General features: G+C 34.8%; 1 protein-coding gene, 1 long non-coding RNA gene and 1 other non-coding gene across 3 annotated transcripts; 2 read left to right on the top strand and 1 right to left on the bottom strand.

Annotated features, from left to right (window-relative positions):
• The first annotated feature begins 1589 nt into the window (after nt 1-1589).
• On the top strand, nt 1590-4987 carry LOC107855208 (ankyrin repeat domain-containing protein 39). Its single transcript, XM_016700201.2, has 6 exons — nt 1590-1946; nt 3895-3986; nt 4110-4188; nt 4296-4390; nt 4532-4627; nt 4726-4987. The coding sequence occupies exons 1-6, from the start codon at nt 1727-1729 to the stop codon at nt 4804-4806; spliced, it is 663 nt and encodes a 220-aa protein (XP_016555687.1). The 5' UTR covers nt 1590-1726; the 3' UTR covers nt 4807-4987.
• Nucleotides 4988-7463: 2476 nt separating this feature from the next.
• LOC124888203 lies at nt 7464-7566 on the top strand. The gene has a single exon (XR_007046334.1). It is a non-coding gene; the product is annotated as a U6 spliceosomal RNA (small nuclear RNA).
• A 3694-nt stretch (nt 7567-11260) lies between these two features.
• On the bottom strand, nt 11261-14359 carry LOC107855210. The gene is made up of 2 exons (XR_001670203.2): nt 13244-14359; nt 11261-11518 (listed from the first exon to the last, which is right to left on the bottom strand). It is a non-coding gene; the product is annotated as an uncharacterized LOC107855210 (long non-coding RNA).
• Between the last annotated feature and the right edge of the window lie 509 nt (nt 14360-14868).

A 14868-nucleotide genomic window follows, 5' to 3' on the forward strand; every position in this document is an offset into this window, starting at 1 on the left:
TGTCTGTGTTTGAGTTTTGGTTGTTGTTGAAGATGATGATGATCTCGGGATCTATTTTAATTTTTGCCGTTTGAATTTTTATTTTTTGTTTTCTTCATGGAATTTGAAGTTGTTTTGGGTTTTGTATGAGCTGAATTTGATATTGGAGTTGGCTAATGGTTTTTTGTGCCTTAATTATTGCATTTTGATGCAATTTTGAAGTATTTTAGGGTTTTGTATAAGCTAAATTTAGTATTGGACCTAGTTAATGGTTTTATTTGAATTTAGTAATCAATTGCTGTAAGTATTATCGAGGACAAATAGAGAAAGTGATAGTTCATCCGCTAGTGCTACTAAGTATCGCAGACCATTACAATAGAGTTGCTAGAGATTCAAGGAATCGTGTTGTTGAAGTTTTGCTTGGTACTTCATTCAAAGGCACTGTTGATGTTACTAATAGCTATGCAGATATTATTGCTGCGAGCACTTTTCAGACCTGAAGAATTTTTTGCTGAATTTGAAGTTTTTTGGCTTATTTTTTGCCTTTTTGATAGAATTTTGAAGTTGTTTAGGGCTTTGTATGAGCTGAATTTGAGATTGGAGCTAGCTAATTTTTTTTAGCCATAATTATTGCATTTTTAGGGAATTTGAAGTATTTTAGTTTTTGTATGAGCTGAATTGCATTTATATTGTAATTGTGATTTTACAATGGCCATGATAGCCGGTGGAGGTGGGGGATTGGTGGGCGGCGGTGGGGTAGGGTGGGGTGCTGGACGAGGAGGGGTTGGAGAGGGTTCTTTTTTATCTTATTTTTTGAAAATTTATTAATTTTTAACTTTTAAAAATATATTTAAATTTAAAAAGTTGTAGTTGGAGGATTTTTTTAACTATTTTAATATAAAATTGGCCAAAAATTGACCCCCACTCGCACCCCAACCGAGTGACTGCACTCTCCTTGTCCCAGTCAGCCATTTAATGCCACATAGACATAGTCAACGGTCAAAGGGTTTAAAATATAGCTCTTTAGTGGATTTTAAGGTCCAGATGACAAACATGTAAGTAGAAGTGTCCAACTTACAAAATCGACCTAGTACAGGGATTCACTAAGCCATTTTGCCTTAAATTAATAACAAATATATTGTTAGTGTGATTATCGATTTAAGCTGTTAACAAATTAAAAATTGATAAAACAAATGAAAAATACAAAAAATTGAACCAAATCAATTTATAAACACATTTACGGATCATTTGGTAGAGTGTATTTAAAAAAATAATGCATGTATTAATTTTGTGTATTATTAGCTCAATACACTCTATTGAGTATTGAGATGTGTATCACTAATATGTCAAATATATGATATTAGTAATGCAATGAACTCTAATACCTAACATGATTAAAAATATAATTACCCCTTAAAACCTTTTCCACCATATTTGTGGAGTATATTTTCATAAATATATATTTTTTAAAGTATGCAATACATGTTATTTTTAATACATCAAATCAAATATTCATAAAAAAAATCCTAATAACTAATGCAAGCATGAGTAATATTTACATTACTGCAAGTAATATTAATACATCATATTTTATGTTATTTTTATACACCCTGTTAGACGACCCTTTAGTTCCTCTTGGCCATTGTAGCTAGACGTGTAATCGTTTGGTTTGAAAAATTAGTGGCTAAAAATGTAAATATCTGCCACAAAGTGGCTTGCTAGTGTAATTTAGTGTTCTGGGTTGTCCATGGTTTTGGGGTTTAAGCCCTCTCTCCAAATTGCAAGTGCAGGGTTTTTCACAAAAACAGATATGGCAGTACCAAGGGGACGCAATGGCGAAGAAGAAGGAGGAGATATTTTCGAAGAGGAATTTGAATTTGAGGATCCCAATTCTGTTCCTCCTCACCTCCTTAACCTTTTCGATGCTGCTGAGAATGGAAACCTCGATGCCCTCCGCCATGCCCTAGGTAGATTGTCTTTCTTAACTTGTTTGTTCATTTACACCTAATTGTTTATTGAACGAAAGCCTTGAAGTAACTGATAAAGTTGACAGAAATGTAAGTTAATCTGTGTACAGTACACCCTCCCGTGCACCGTACTGTACTTTTTGTTTATTGAGTCTTTCAAAATTGATTTGTTTGGTATGATGTTTATCACTTCTTCCTTTCCAAAAAGAATGACTTATTTTGGCTTGGAATGGAGTTTAAAAAATAAAAAAGACTTTCGATTCTTATAGTCCTAAAATAAATTGGTGTTAGATGTAACAAAATATCCTTTATTAATAAGTGGTATGCCACGTGGAAAGTTGTAATTAAAGTATTAGCATAAAAGGAAAGTAGGTTATTCTTTTTTGAAATGGAGTAGTGCGGGCAATGTATATTAGTGCTAGTACTTGAAAGGGATTGTTTTGAGTGGAAAAGGAGGTGAAACTAATTTACTGCTCTGATAAAGATGGGTTTGTTTGGGGTGGTGGGTGGTGAAGATGGTTTCAAACTTTTTCTTGAATGTGATGTTGTATGTGGTGGAAGATAAATAGATAATGATTCAAGAGTTATTTGGGTAGAAGGTTAGTAGGTACCAGTGTTTTCTCTTGTTATCAATCCATACAAGTAGTTGTATATTGCTCCGGTAGTGTCTCGTCCTTCAATTACAATTATTGTTGTTGTTGTTTGTACTTTGAGTACTATTTTGTTGTAGTTATTGTCCTGTTACGATCTGCAATTTCCTGAACATCTATTTTCTCTCATGCCTTTCTTTGTTCATGGTTTGATATTCTGGTGTCCTAGGCATACAGGAACCACACCAATCCATCTTGAACTTGGTGGTTACTTAATTTTTTTGGACGGCTTTACACGATTTTTTCTTGAGCTGAGGGTCTATTAGAAACAGCCTCTCTACCTGTGAGGTAGAGGTAAGGTCAGCCTACACTCTATCCTCCCACACACTAGGTATGTTGTTTTTGTTGATTCAAGAGCTATTTTGACGAGTTCTTTAATCAGGGTTAATTGTTTGGAAGATGAAAACTTAATGTTGGGACTAAATCGGTGGTTCTTAGTCTTGATTCAATTATAATTTAGATAAGTTCTAAATATGGACCAATTGTTTAAACTTTCACAAAGAAGGAATGTACCAAAAGAAACTCCATCATTCGTGGCAATGGTTGATCTGTTTAACTCTATTTTTTTGATAACCGTGTTGTCCGGGCCAGCTTGCGTGCACCTCGACTAATTCCACGAGATACATGTCATCTCCCACCAACAAGCAACAAGTATCAATAGGTATCAGTTGACTCTGTCCACCAAGACTAGAACAGATGGTAACTCTATTTGTTAACCATCACGAGGATTATGGAAGGAATAAGAATGAAATTGAACTAGACTATGAAGAAGCCAATGCCTACATAATGATATGTGTCTCTCAGTGTATGTGTGTGAGAGTGATAGAGTTAGAGAAAGAGATTATCTTTCATACCTATCTTCTGCCTTCTGAGTTCACCTTTCTGCCCAATTCTGTAGAATCATTGCAAACTATCATATGCTCTTCTCATTATCCTGCAGAAGGTCACACATGTGGTTCAGCTGAGTTCTGAGGGGTTTCCCTTGTATTCCTACTTCTCACACTCATTTAGCTGCTGATCTATAGGTTTTGAAACTTGAAAGTTGCAACTGCGTTGTTGTCTGAAAGAATACTCTTACTCGCTCTCCTCTTCACTAGACAACTGATTCATATAGTATAGTGTAACTTTGACAGGCCTGCAATGAGCATTATGAGCTCTTTATAGAGAACTAACTTCACATTTGGACAATATTCAAATTGAACTTGATATTTTTTTAGGTGGAAGTTGAGTAACTCGTTCAATATACCTTGTCTTCAATTTTTGCATCATTTTCATATGTTCCTGATGTACTGGTGCAGATAATTTGACTGGAAGCATTGATCAACCTCTTGAAGATGGGGACACTGCTCTTCATCTAACATGTTTGTATGGCCATCTGTCTTGCGTGCAGGTTGGTGCACTTGCGATGCTTAATTGAAAAAAAGCTTCTGTAGCTAATTCATTTCATGAATTCGCCATTTTTATTTATAACAAAGAGGATAACAAACATCTTTGATTTTAATTTTCCATCCAGCTATTATTGGAGAGGGGAGCTTCGTTAGAGGCGAAGGATGAAGATGGAGCACTCCCATTGCATGATGCTTGTGCTGGAGGTATGTCATACGCTTCCAAGCTCATAGTGACATTCACTGTCATAATTATCCTCTACTTTCCTATTTTTGAAGTGTATCAATTCATTTCCATATTTGATCCTTAACAGGATACACAGAGATTGCCCAACTGCTAATCAACAGTGCCCCGAATCCTGATTGTGTGAAGAGGATGTTGGAGTCCGTTGATGTAGAAGGTGATACGGTGAGGCTTTCAAGTTTCAACTAAAACTTTAGTTTTTTATTTTAGCTTTGGTAGGAAAATAGCTCTTAAGACATCTATGATAGCTGAATGTACTCGTTGCAGCATCTTGTCGCTAATCGTGTTTTGGTTGATTTTGAACAGCCTCTTCATCATGCTGCCAGAGGTGAACATGTAAATGTTATTAGGTTATTGCTAGCTTCAGGGGCTTGTCCTACTAAGACCAATATATATGGAAAGGTTAGCGCGCTGATGCAACATTTCTTCTTTGATTTAACATGTGTAGTTGCGAAGTTTTTGATGTCTGATCAATTCAATGTAATGTCTGATTATTGCAGAGCCCCGGTGAGCTTGCTGCACCTGACACCGAACCCCAAAGAATCTTAGAAGAAGCTGCAAGTGCTGTTCCTAGTCATTAGGCCTTGATGCCGAGATTTTGATATGGTAGCTTGGCTATCAGTACTATATGTTTGCCTTGTTTTATAGTTTTAAGTGAACAAAATTTCCCCTTGGAGGCTAAGAAATCATGTTGGAATAGGGGACAATAGTTTTGCAATCAAACTATCAAAGTTTGCAATCAAAAGTGAATTCATGTTAAAAGCTTTGAGTAAAGTTTTCCTATTTGTAACATTATTTTATTACTGCATATGAAGTTTCATGTGAACGTAAAAAAGTTCTTCAAAAATGGGTTTTGATAAAAAAAAAGGTGTACTAAAGCTCTCGCTATGAGCAAGGTCCGGGGAAGGGTTAGACCACAAGGATCTATTGTTTGCAACCTTCCCTTGCATTTCTGTCAGATGTTGTCGGATGTTTTCAAAGCATGAATCCAAGAAAAATAGTACGTGCTACACTTATATGACGATTTAATGTTCAAATTTACAACTAATCACAACAACAATAATAATAATTATACTTCAATCCCAAAGAAGTTGGAACTGACTATCCTTGTTGCTTCATTTAAGTTCAATTTATCCCATTCCAGAGGTATAGTTCATCTTCTCTTTCCAATAGTCTTTTTAAATTCCTAATTATACAGTTTCTTTTTCTTATATAATTAGTTAATATATGCGTGTGACACTTGAAAATCGAAAATGAACCATAATTTTGTAAAGTAGGAGCATGTCATAATCCAAGAATTAAAAAGCAAAAGAAAAATACAGCAACTTCTATTCTATGTTACATTTGAAAATTGAAGCCAAATTAAAAGAGGAAGAATTAATTTTGCTTTTCTTTTGTTCTTTTCCACAATGAATCCAGTTTTATTTGTCGTAATTGAAAATTTAGATAGTGGCATATATGTATATTTTTTTAAAACCAGTCCATCGGAGTTTCCACCCTTTTGCTCTCTTAGTGATTCGAACTCACAATTTCCGTGTTGAAAGTGAGAGACGAGATGTATATATGTGGCTGTCAATTCCTCGCCGTAATGGCTACGTAACTAAACAAGCCGGCCCATTTAGTTATCTAATAAGTGGGCTTTAAACGAGAAATGTATACTCCAAATGGGCAAACATAATAAATTCCGACAGTTTGGAGCTTAATTACAGAAAATTTTGATATTTTGCATAATTACTAAAAATCTCGATTTTAGATTTTCGAGATACGTAATTAGCTTTCGGTTCATCCAACGAAGATACATTTATTTTTTGTAAATATACATAATTAGCTTCCGATATTTTTTTTTTAAAATTTTGGGTCTGTCGAAATACATAATTAACTCCTGATACATCCAATGAAGATATATAATTAGTTGAATTTTTTGTATTACTTTAAAAGAGTGAAGATTTGTATAAATATGGTAAGTTAAGGTGTATGTTTAGTTATTTTTCGTAATTCTAAAGGAGAGCCCATTTTAGCCCCAATCCGCTATTTCTCCCACATAGGTCACAGAAAGAAGGTCCATGCTGTTTATATACTGAAACACTAACGGCTCTGTTTGTTCTTCGGGCACATCTAATAAAATTGGAATGATCCAAATATTTCTGTCATAATCTGCGATATTGCCTGTTAATGATCCTGTTTAGCTAGCTGCTTTTTTTGATATTATTTTGTTTGTTTTGTATTTTTCCAGACCCTACTTTGTGGGAATACACTGGATTTGTTGTTGTTGTTTTGTATTTTTCCAAATTGAAAATGAATATGGTATTACAGTAGTTCATAATTGCAAAGTTTTTGTCTTTCTTTGATGTGAAATGTTTTCTGCAATTAAAGAGAAGGAAACTGTAAATTCTTCTGAAGATTTGTGTTATGTTGAAAGCTAGCTGCTTTTGAAATTAATTTGTGCCTTGTATAGTCTGCAGGGGGAAATGTGAATATTGTATTAAAGTAATTTCTTTTGGTGTGTGTGTTTTTTGACATACATTTGTGCATAATTGCTAAGTTTTGGTGTTGGATGATTGCCATTTATAATTGTTCTTGCTGACCTAGATTTAGGCAAATTACTTAGAAATGAACAAAAGAGGAAGTGAATGCATTGGACTCTTAAATTTTGCCTTGATCTACCTATGTGTCCAATGGTGGTAGAAAATGGTATCCATAAAGTTACATGGATCATATTCAAGAAAACTCTTAAGATTCACTAGACTCAGCTCACATGTTGTCGCAATAGCACTAGCAGACAATGTAGGAGAACGTGTGTTGGATTTGTAAGCTCCGTTAGAATGTTTTTCGTTAGATGGAATTTTTCCATCACACTCTAGCCTACCCAGATGCAACTTTGTGGGACTACAATGAATCCAGTTTTTTCAGTCGTAATTGAAAATTTAGATAGTGGTATACATGTGTCCTTTCTTTTAAACCCCTCCCTAGAGTTTCCACCCTTTTTGCTCTCTTGGTGATTCAAACTCACAACTCCGGATTGAAAGTGAGAGGTGCTTATCATTCGAGCAACTCACTCTTGTCGGTGTATATATGTGGCGGTCTATTCCTCGTCGTAGTTACTTTTTAACAATGACTACGTAACTAAACCAGCTGGCCCATTTAGTTATCTACCAAGTGGGCTTTAAACGAGAAATGTATATATTTCTCCCAAGAAGGTTCATGCTGCTTTTATAGTGAAACAACAATAGCCATGTTTGTCCCTTTGGGGACATTCAATAAAATTGGAACAATGTAAAGAAGAATTGCGTGGCCCTTGCGCAAGAATTGCACTCACAAATTGAGAAATGGTCCAAATTTCTTTCTTAATCTTCCTTTCTGTGGTGTTCTGTAATTTCCAAATTGAAAATGAATATTGTATTAAAGTAGTTCATAATTGCAAAGTTTTTGTCTTTCTTTGATGTGAAATGTTTTCTGCAATTAAACAGAAGGAAGCTGAAAATTCTTTTGAAGATTTGTGTTGTGTTGAAAGCTAGCTGCTTTTGGAATTAATTTGTGCCTTGTGTAGTCCTTAGAGGAAATGTGAATATTGTAATAAAGTAATTACTTTTGGTGTGTGATATTTGACATACATTTGTGCATAATTGCAAAGTTTTGATGTTGGATGATTGCCATTTATAATTGTTCTTGCTGACCTAGATTTAGGCAAATTACTTTGAAATGAACCAAAGAGGAAGTGATGAACCAAAGAGGAATGCATAGGACACCTAATTTTGCCTTGATCTACCTGTGTGTCCAATGGTGGTAGGAAATGGTGGCTATGTAGAAAAACATAGGAGATAGTATTTGAGAATTTTCTTCTCTGTATGTTCTTTGTCAATCACATTTATTTATATAAGTTAAAAAATCTTCTCTTCTAAGCTAAATAATGAAAATAACAATAAAGAAGAAACTTCTCTTCTAAGTTAAAATAAAAGAAACTTCTAATCTAGGCTAAATATTTAGACTATGGACTTGTGAATTGTTGGGTCGGTACTGATCAATGGCCTAATATCGGCCTAATCTTTTTATTTACTTTGACCTGCTCCATTTCCTTGTGTGAGATGAACTTAGAGGTTTCCGAAGTTGTGTCAGAACACTTCTCATTTTCTCGTTCTTTGTTACTGTGATGAACATCACCATTGTTATTGTCAGCACCCCCTCAAGTTGGAGGGGAGTGAAACGAGCCCCAACTTGTCAATTAAAGTGATGTGAATGGCCAGACAAGGGTTTGGTAAGAAGGTTAGCGAGTTGAGAGGCGGTAAGAACAAAAGAAAAGGAAATTAATCAGTAAGACCCCGCAAAATTTCAAGCTTAATTCCGTCCTCTAAGCTTATTAAGGGGTCCCAGGCTTAGGAAATTCTAGCTAAGTTTTCAAACTTAGTTTATTTTTAGCCTTCGAAAGAAGACAATCTCATTTTACGACCTTAAAGTCCTTTAAAAGTCTATGTTTAAGTTGACTCATGACCAGGAATGTCAATAGGGATTTTCCAACAAGTTTTGGATTTTTCGGACCTTGTTTAGACCATGTTTGAAATCCCAAAATAGTGGACCAACACGATCTTGGCGCGCCGCGGCGCCTAACGCTTTGGTTAATATTTTTCCCAGCTACCAGCGTACCTTTCCAGTGAGGCAGAGCGATCTTGGCACGACGCGTTGGATATCGCGTCGATAGCCGCGTCGGATATCACGTGGGCAACCCAATTTCAATAATTAAAGAGCCGCGTCTCTAAGGATATTTAGGTCTTTTTTCCTCGATCTTCAGCCCACAAAACACGAAATCTAGCCCCTTTAGAGGCATAATACAATCATTATTCTCAAAATTCCCAAGAACAAAACCCTAGGGCTATCAATGTAAGATTCAAATTCAAGAGAATTCACCACCAGTCTTCCTAAATTCAAGCAATAAGGTATGTAAAGTGTTCATCCAAGGATCCCTTTCATCCCTGGAGCTCAAGAAATCAATTTTAAATCATGAATGGTGATTTTCATGTTGTGGGTTGTATTTTATCCATCTTGATACTAATGTATGTTTTTCAAGTTGAAATCTTTAATGTGTCTCATGATATTATGATAGCATGCATGTTGAATTTGAATACTCTTATGTTGAACTCTGGAAATATGAACTTAAGATGATAGTCATGATGCTTTACCATATTATCCATGCCCAAATACAAGATTATGCCTTCTAGGTGTTTGTCAAAATGCTTAAGTGAATGAATTGTGAAATTGTGACTCATTTGTAATCTAAATGATGATCCCATGCTATATCCATATGTTTAAGATGACTCTTATGCGAAAGATATACTTTGTAATGAATTGATGAAATGGCCATGAGATTAAAATTGTGAAATCATGATATGACGCATGCCTTCCTATTCATGTGCAAATTTATGACTTTTAATTTCTTATGAAATCCCTCAATGATTGTATTGTGAGTTGATTACTATTGTCCTGTGTTCAAGAATGGTCATGTCTTATTATTTTAATGCTATCGAGTCCTGGGAGTATTTAATACCCGACAATTTAACTGTGTGTCTAGATCCAGTGTCAGTTTTCAAGATACTCTCAATCAAACCATGATCAGTAGAATTCAATCAGTTACAGAACTCGGGAAAACTCAGTAATCTTAGTGTCAGTTCAGTCCCATTCAGTATTTAGTAAAATCATCAGTAAACTCAGTCAGTTATCTGAATTCATTAGTATTTTATCAATTAATGAAACTCAGCAAACTCAGTCCAGTTTAGCTCAGTATAATCAGTTCAGTATCTATTCAAATGAGAGTAAGATTCAGTACCGAGTGAACCCAAGGATGGGAACTCACCTTCTAGGAAAGGGTGTGATTCTTAGAAGCAATCCTTGCGTTCCAAAACTATGTATCCAGCGTAGGTTGATACATTAAACCTCCTAGATGAGGGTTGATGAGGTGGCTTAACCTATTAGATGAGGGTCCCATCGTTCTCGTTAGAGGACCTGATAGGTGAAGGTCACTCACAGCTTGTCCTTACCAGTGACACGGTATTGACACCTTTCCAATTATAGATTGGACCCCAACTCAAATGTCGGTTTGATGACTACCCCCCACAGTCTAACTTTCAGTCTTCAATAAAGAACTCAGCTAGTTCCATCAGAATCAGGACTGTTAGACACAGTCACTCAGTAATCAGTATATCAGTCATCTGTTTATCAGTTATTAGTATATCAGTTATCTATAATCCATGTTATCAATAAACTCAGTATTCAAAATCCTCATGTTTCCAGTTACAGTTAAGTATTCATGCATGTATTCTTATACAGTCATGTTTATGTTATTCAGTTAGTTATAGTTCATGCATATGAGCCCTTGCACTCAGCCTACCTCACTTTGCATGCCAGTATATTCTCACGTACTGATGCATACTTTTCTATTTTGCTATGGTGTTTTATACTATATGTTCAGACGCTCAGGTTCTCGATCACACTTAGCAGTTCAAGTTTCAGCAGTTAGAGTCAGCGGTGAGTCCTCATAGTTCGAGGACATGATTATTTCAGTATTTCAGTTGTTTTGCGGAGAAATTTTAACTTTTGAGAGTGAGTCGCCACTTAATTTTGCAAAGGAATTAAGAAACCTTTAGAGAATTACTAAAAATGGTTCAAAATAGGAAAATCATTTTAAGTTAGAGAATTCGAGTAAGTGGTTCCTATTAACGTTTTAGGAAGGTGTTAGGCACCCAAAACATCCGTTAACTTGCGGTTATCCGGACTGTTTGAAAACGTCTTTGATTAACTTTGAGAAGTTGTTTTTTTTTAAGAGAAACTGATTTTAGAAATATTTTTTGTGTTTATGCAAAACTAGTTTTTTAGCGACTGAACTAAGGATTTAACTAGGTTCGTAAAACAAATAAGGCAAACAAATATAAAGAAGAGAAGAAGGAGATGAAGTGAGGGATTTAGGCCATTGGCCTAAACCAAGAAAGCCTGTCCTAATCTATTTGGGCCTTTGACCCGTTTCACTTGTCCTAATCTAGTTTTCGAGCCTTTAGATCGAGTATTGCTCCACCTGTATTAAATTTAAAACTTTTGGCTTCGAGGCCTACACGAATGAATAAAAAGTAAATAAACAAATGAAGGACGCCAATGAATCTGTAAATAAATAAAAAGATAAAAGAAACTTTCTAGTCTCTTTGCTGCTTCAAAGACGGGATTTTAACCCGTTCTTCTTTTCGACTCTTTATACTTGTACTACTTCCGCGACATTCAACATCTTCTAAAAGGGCGGGCCTCAATGTCCCATTGCTTAATGCAAGATAAAAGAGCCCAATTGGACTCCAATGCAGATTCATGCAAAGAAAGAAAGAAAAATAGATAAAGACTCAGGCAAACATATGAAAAGAGAGACAACAACAAGTGACATGTCCAACACTTCCATAGACAAAATACTTCCATGTAACATACACATAACCTTCCCAGGCCCAGCATAATTGTAACATATTCCCCTAGAAATTATCCCCAGAATACAAATTCAAATAATGCTGTGAAAACCAACTTGCAAGGGCGATTTTTCTTACAGGAACATTAAGGGAAAAAGAAAATTATTCAAGCAAAGACATGTTTTGACTTGCAAATCCAAAAGAAAAAGAATATTTAAATGGCATATCTTGCATAATGATGAACTACACGTTGTAAAAGCAGACTTCTAGTAAGAAGAATTAAACCATTACATTTTAAGGCTATGGAAATTATTTTACTTAAACGAGGATTTTGACCGGACAACCTAAAGATTTAGCGAGGGAGATAGAAAGTTAATCAGATAAGAACCCAAAGGAAAAAAAATAGTTTATAGGTTAGTGAAGTCCTATGTTATGGAAAGGAGATGAAAAACCACGTTCTCAAGCATAAAGAAAACATCAATCTATGAATAAAGAAAGTAAAGGGAGAAAGGTATTACTGAAGCTTTTTCTCAGCCAAAATACATGACTAGAAAACTACTGTGAGGCTATTCCAGTTTCATTAACGTTATTACCAAATGCGGATGGGTTGCTCATTTTATTTTTCATGTTATAGGAGAAATAAATTGAACAAATCCAAGAAAAGAAAATAAGTCACACTCAATCCCAAAAATAACAAAACGCTAAACTTTTTTAATAGTAAAGTTAACAAAGCGAACATATACATTGATAACCCAGGTAACACCAAAACTATTTATGAGCTTCGCATATGGTACATACAAAAAAGTGCAAGGTGCTAATGGATCAATTTAATATCCCAAATGGAGATAGAAATCTACACTATATGATTTTCACCTAACGAATTACTAATCAAGACCTGCAGCTTAAAAATTAATATAACAAAACAAAGTATCATCAAATCCAAAAGGCGTATGTACTGAAATCGCCAAGAGGGAAGAGAATTGTGGAAAAGAGATAGTTTGACATCGAACTAATAACTTAAAGCCTCGCTAAACAGCGACAAACAACATTTCAAAATAAAACAGCGAGGCCATATTCAAGCATGTGAATCAGAAAAACAAATTATAGGAAAAAGCACAGCTTGACAATGAATTAAAGCCTTAATTGAATTACAAAAATCAACATTTCGAGAAAAAACATAGTTCATGAGATCAAAAATTCCGAAAGGGAGCCAAAAGTTTGAGTTTTACAACAAAACAAACTGAGACCAAGATAAAGGTATGAACTTTAGGATAGGATTGGTACGTGGGCTAATTGGGAATGGACAACATAATAAAGTATTTAATTAATGAAAAGTTAATACTCTAACCAAGGCAGTATTCAAGGACAGAGATTAGTGACTATAACGATCTTGTGGCAACTCTTGCGAAAGAAAGAAAAAAATGGGTCATGAAACGGATGCAAAAAATGACATTCACACGTATCACACAACCTATGGCTTTCAAAGCCTTTAACAACAAATATCCCAGCATACATGCTATCTGAAACGTCACTAAAGAATGACAAGATGAAGTAGAAAGTGAAATCAAAACTAAACGGAATGAGGTATTACCTGTTTTGAGGCAGCAAAACAGTACTATGAGCTAACTTCGGACTTCCACCACCACCGGAAAGCTCAATACCGTCGTGAACACTCGACTAGCTGACTATTTCTCCCTGTTCTTTCTTGGTTTTCCCTCTCAAAGAAATGTTTTGCTGCCCTGAAGGAAATTTTCTCCCTAGGTTTTTGAGTCCAGAATTTCTAATCCTTTTTGGACCCAAAAGTTTCCCCACCCCAGAACCTTCAACCCCAGAATTTTAAACCTTTTTAGAATACCCCAGAATCAAACCTACCCCCCCATAAAGAAGAGAAAAACCCCCCTTCGAACCCAAAATTTCAAACTTGGAAGGAAGAGAACAATCCTCGATTTTCGGACCCCCAAAATCTCCCCTAAAATAAGACCCAATCATTTCTTATATAGAAGACGAAACTGGGGGTGGATTAGGGATTTGAAAAAAGGACTAATTTTGAAATTCAAACTGGAACCCTTCTACAGCTTAGATTTCATCCTCATTGGTACCAATTTTTTTATTCTTTGAAATGATGGACCAATTAAAAAAGGACAAAATAAATTCCATTCCATACCAATAAAAAACAACCAAGTATGTACGAATTCGTACCATGGTATCCGAGATTCACGGGGTTGGAATATTGGAGAAGACACCTGGACGTGTTTCTAGAAGATTATCAAAGCTTTTCGTTGTACTATTGCGTGACAGGCGTGAAGAAGGATGCAAATAGGTTGATTTTGTTAAAATCGGGTTGAAGATGGATTGGGTCGCGAAGTTGATAGAGTTGTCGAGGTTGTGTCTGGTTGAAATCGAATGTTGTTGATTGTTGAAGGTTGTTTTCTGAAGGGGACAGATATAAGGGTATGAGCCGGGTAAAGGAATTTTTTAAAAGTGGGATGGTAGGGTTTAGTAATTTAAATGGATAGGCTGGGCTGATGTTGGATCTTATTGTGATGGGCTAACAATTTTCAGTAAATAAAAGGTGTGCTAGTTGGGCCGGCTTGGTTATTTAAATTTGGGTCTTTAATTGGGCTTATTTAATAACCCCTATTAAACCTAATTGAGTTATTAAATAACCCTAATTAAATTTAATTAGAATATAATTAAATTTAATTGAATTAAGAATAACACAAATTAAATTTAATCAGATTAAAATAATCCCAATTAAGAAATGGTAACTTTTGGGATTAAGATTGAATTACAATTTAAACGACTTATTTAAATTCTAACCAAATTGAATATCTATTGGTCAATTGCATCACAATTGGGCCAATTTGATTTCAATTGAGGTTATATTTAATTCGTTCGCTAAATTGAATCGCAATCTGGCACAAATCAAGTAACAAATCAACCTCAAGTTTTTTAATTTGATAAAAATCCAACAAATATTCCTCCAAATAAAATATTTTAAGAGCAAATCATATTTAAAATCAAGATTTTATCCATTTGAATTAATTTTCAAGTTTAATCAATAAGAATCTAATTTTGATAAAAATGTTTATTTGAATAACAAAATTTATACACTCTCGTATATAAAAAATATGAAAAATGTATAATTGTTAATTAAATTATAAAATTGCCTTGAATAAGTACTTTAACCAACATTTATTTGAACAAATAATTATT

This window comes from Capsicum annuum, chromosome 10 (assembly GCF_002878395.1).
Source record: "Capsicum annuum cultivar UCD-10X-F1 chromosome 10, UCD10Xv1.1, whole genome shotgun sequence".
Classification (NCBI taxonomy): Eukaryota; Viridiplantae; Streptophyta; class Magnoliopsida; order Solanales; family Solanaceae; genus Capsicum; species Capsicum annuum.

What these genes read in the sequence shown, in the direction of transcription:
- LOC107855208 (XM_016700201.2), top strand. Translation starts at nt 1,727, where the DNA reads ATGGTTTTGGGGTTTAAGCCCTCTCTCCAAATTGCAAGTGCAGGGTTT. An exon ending in GCCATCTGTCTTGCGTGCAG is followed by an intron (nt 3,987 to 4,109) that starts GTTGGTGCACTT and finishes TTTTCCATCCAG; the next exon opens with CTATTATTGGAGAGGGGAGC. An exon ending in GCATGATGCTTGTGCTGGAG is followed by an intron (nt 4,189 to 4,295) that starts GTATGTCATACG and finishes GATCCTTAACAG; the next exon opens with GATACACAGAGATTGCCCAA.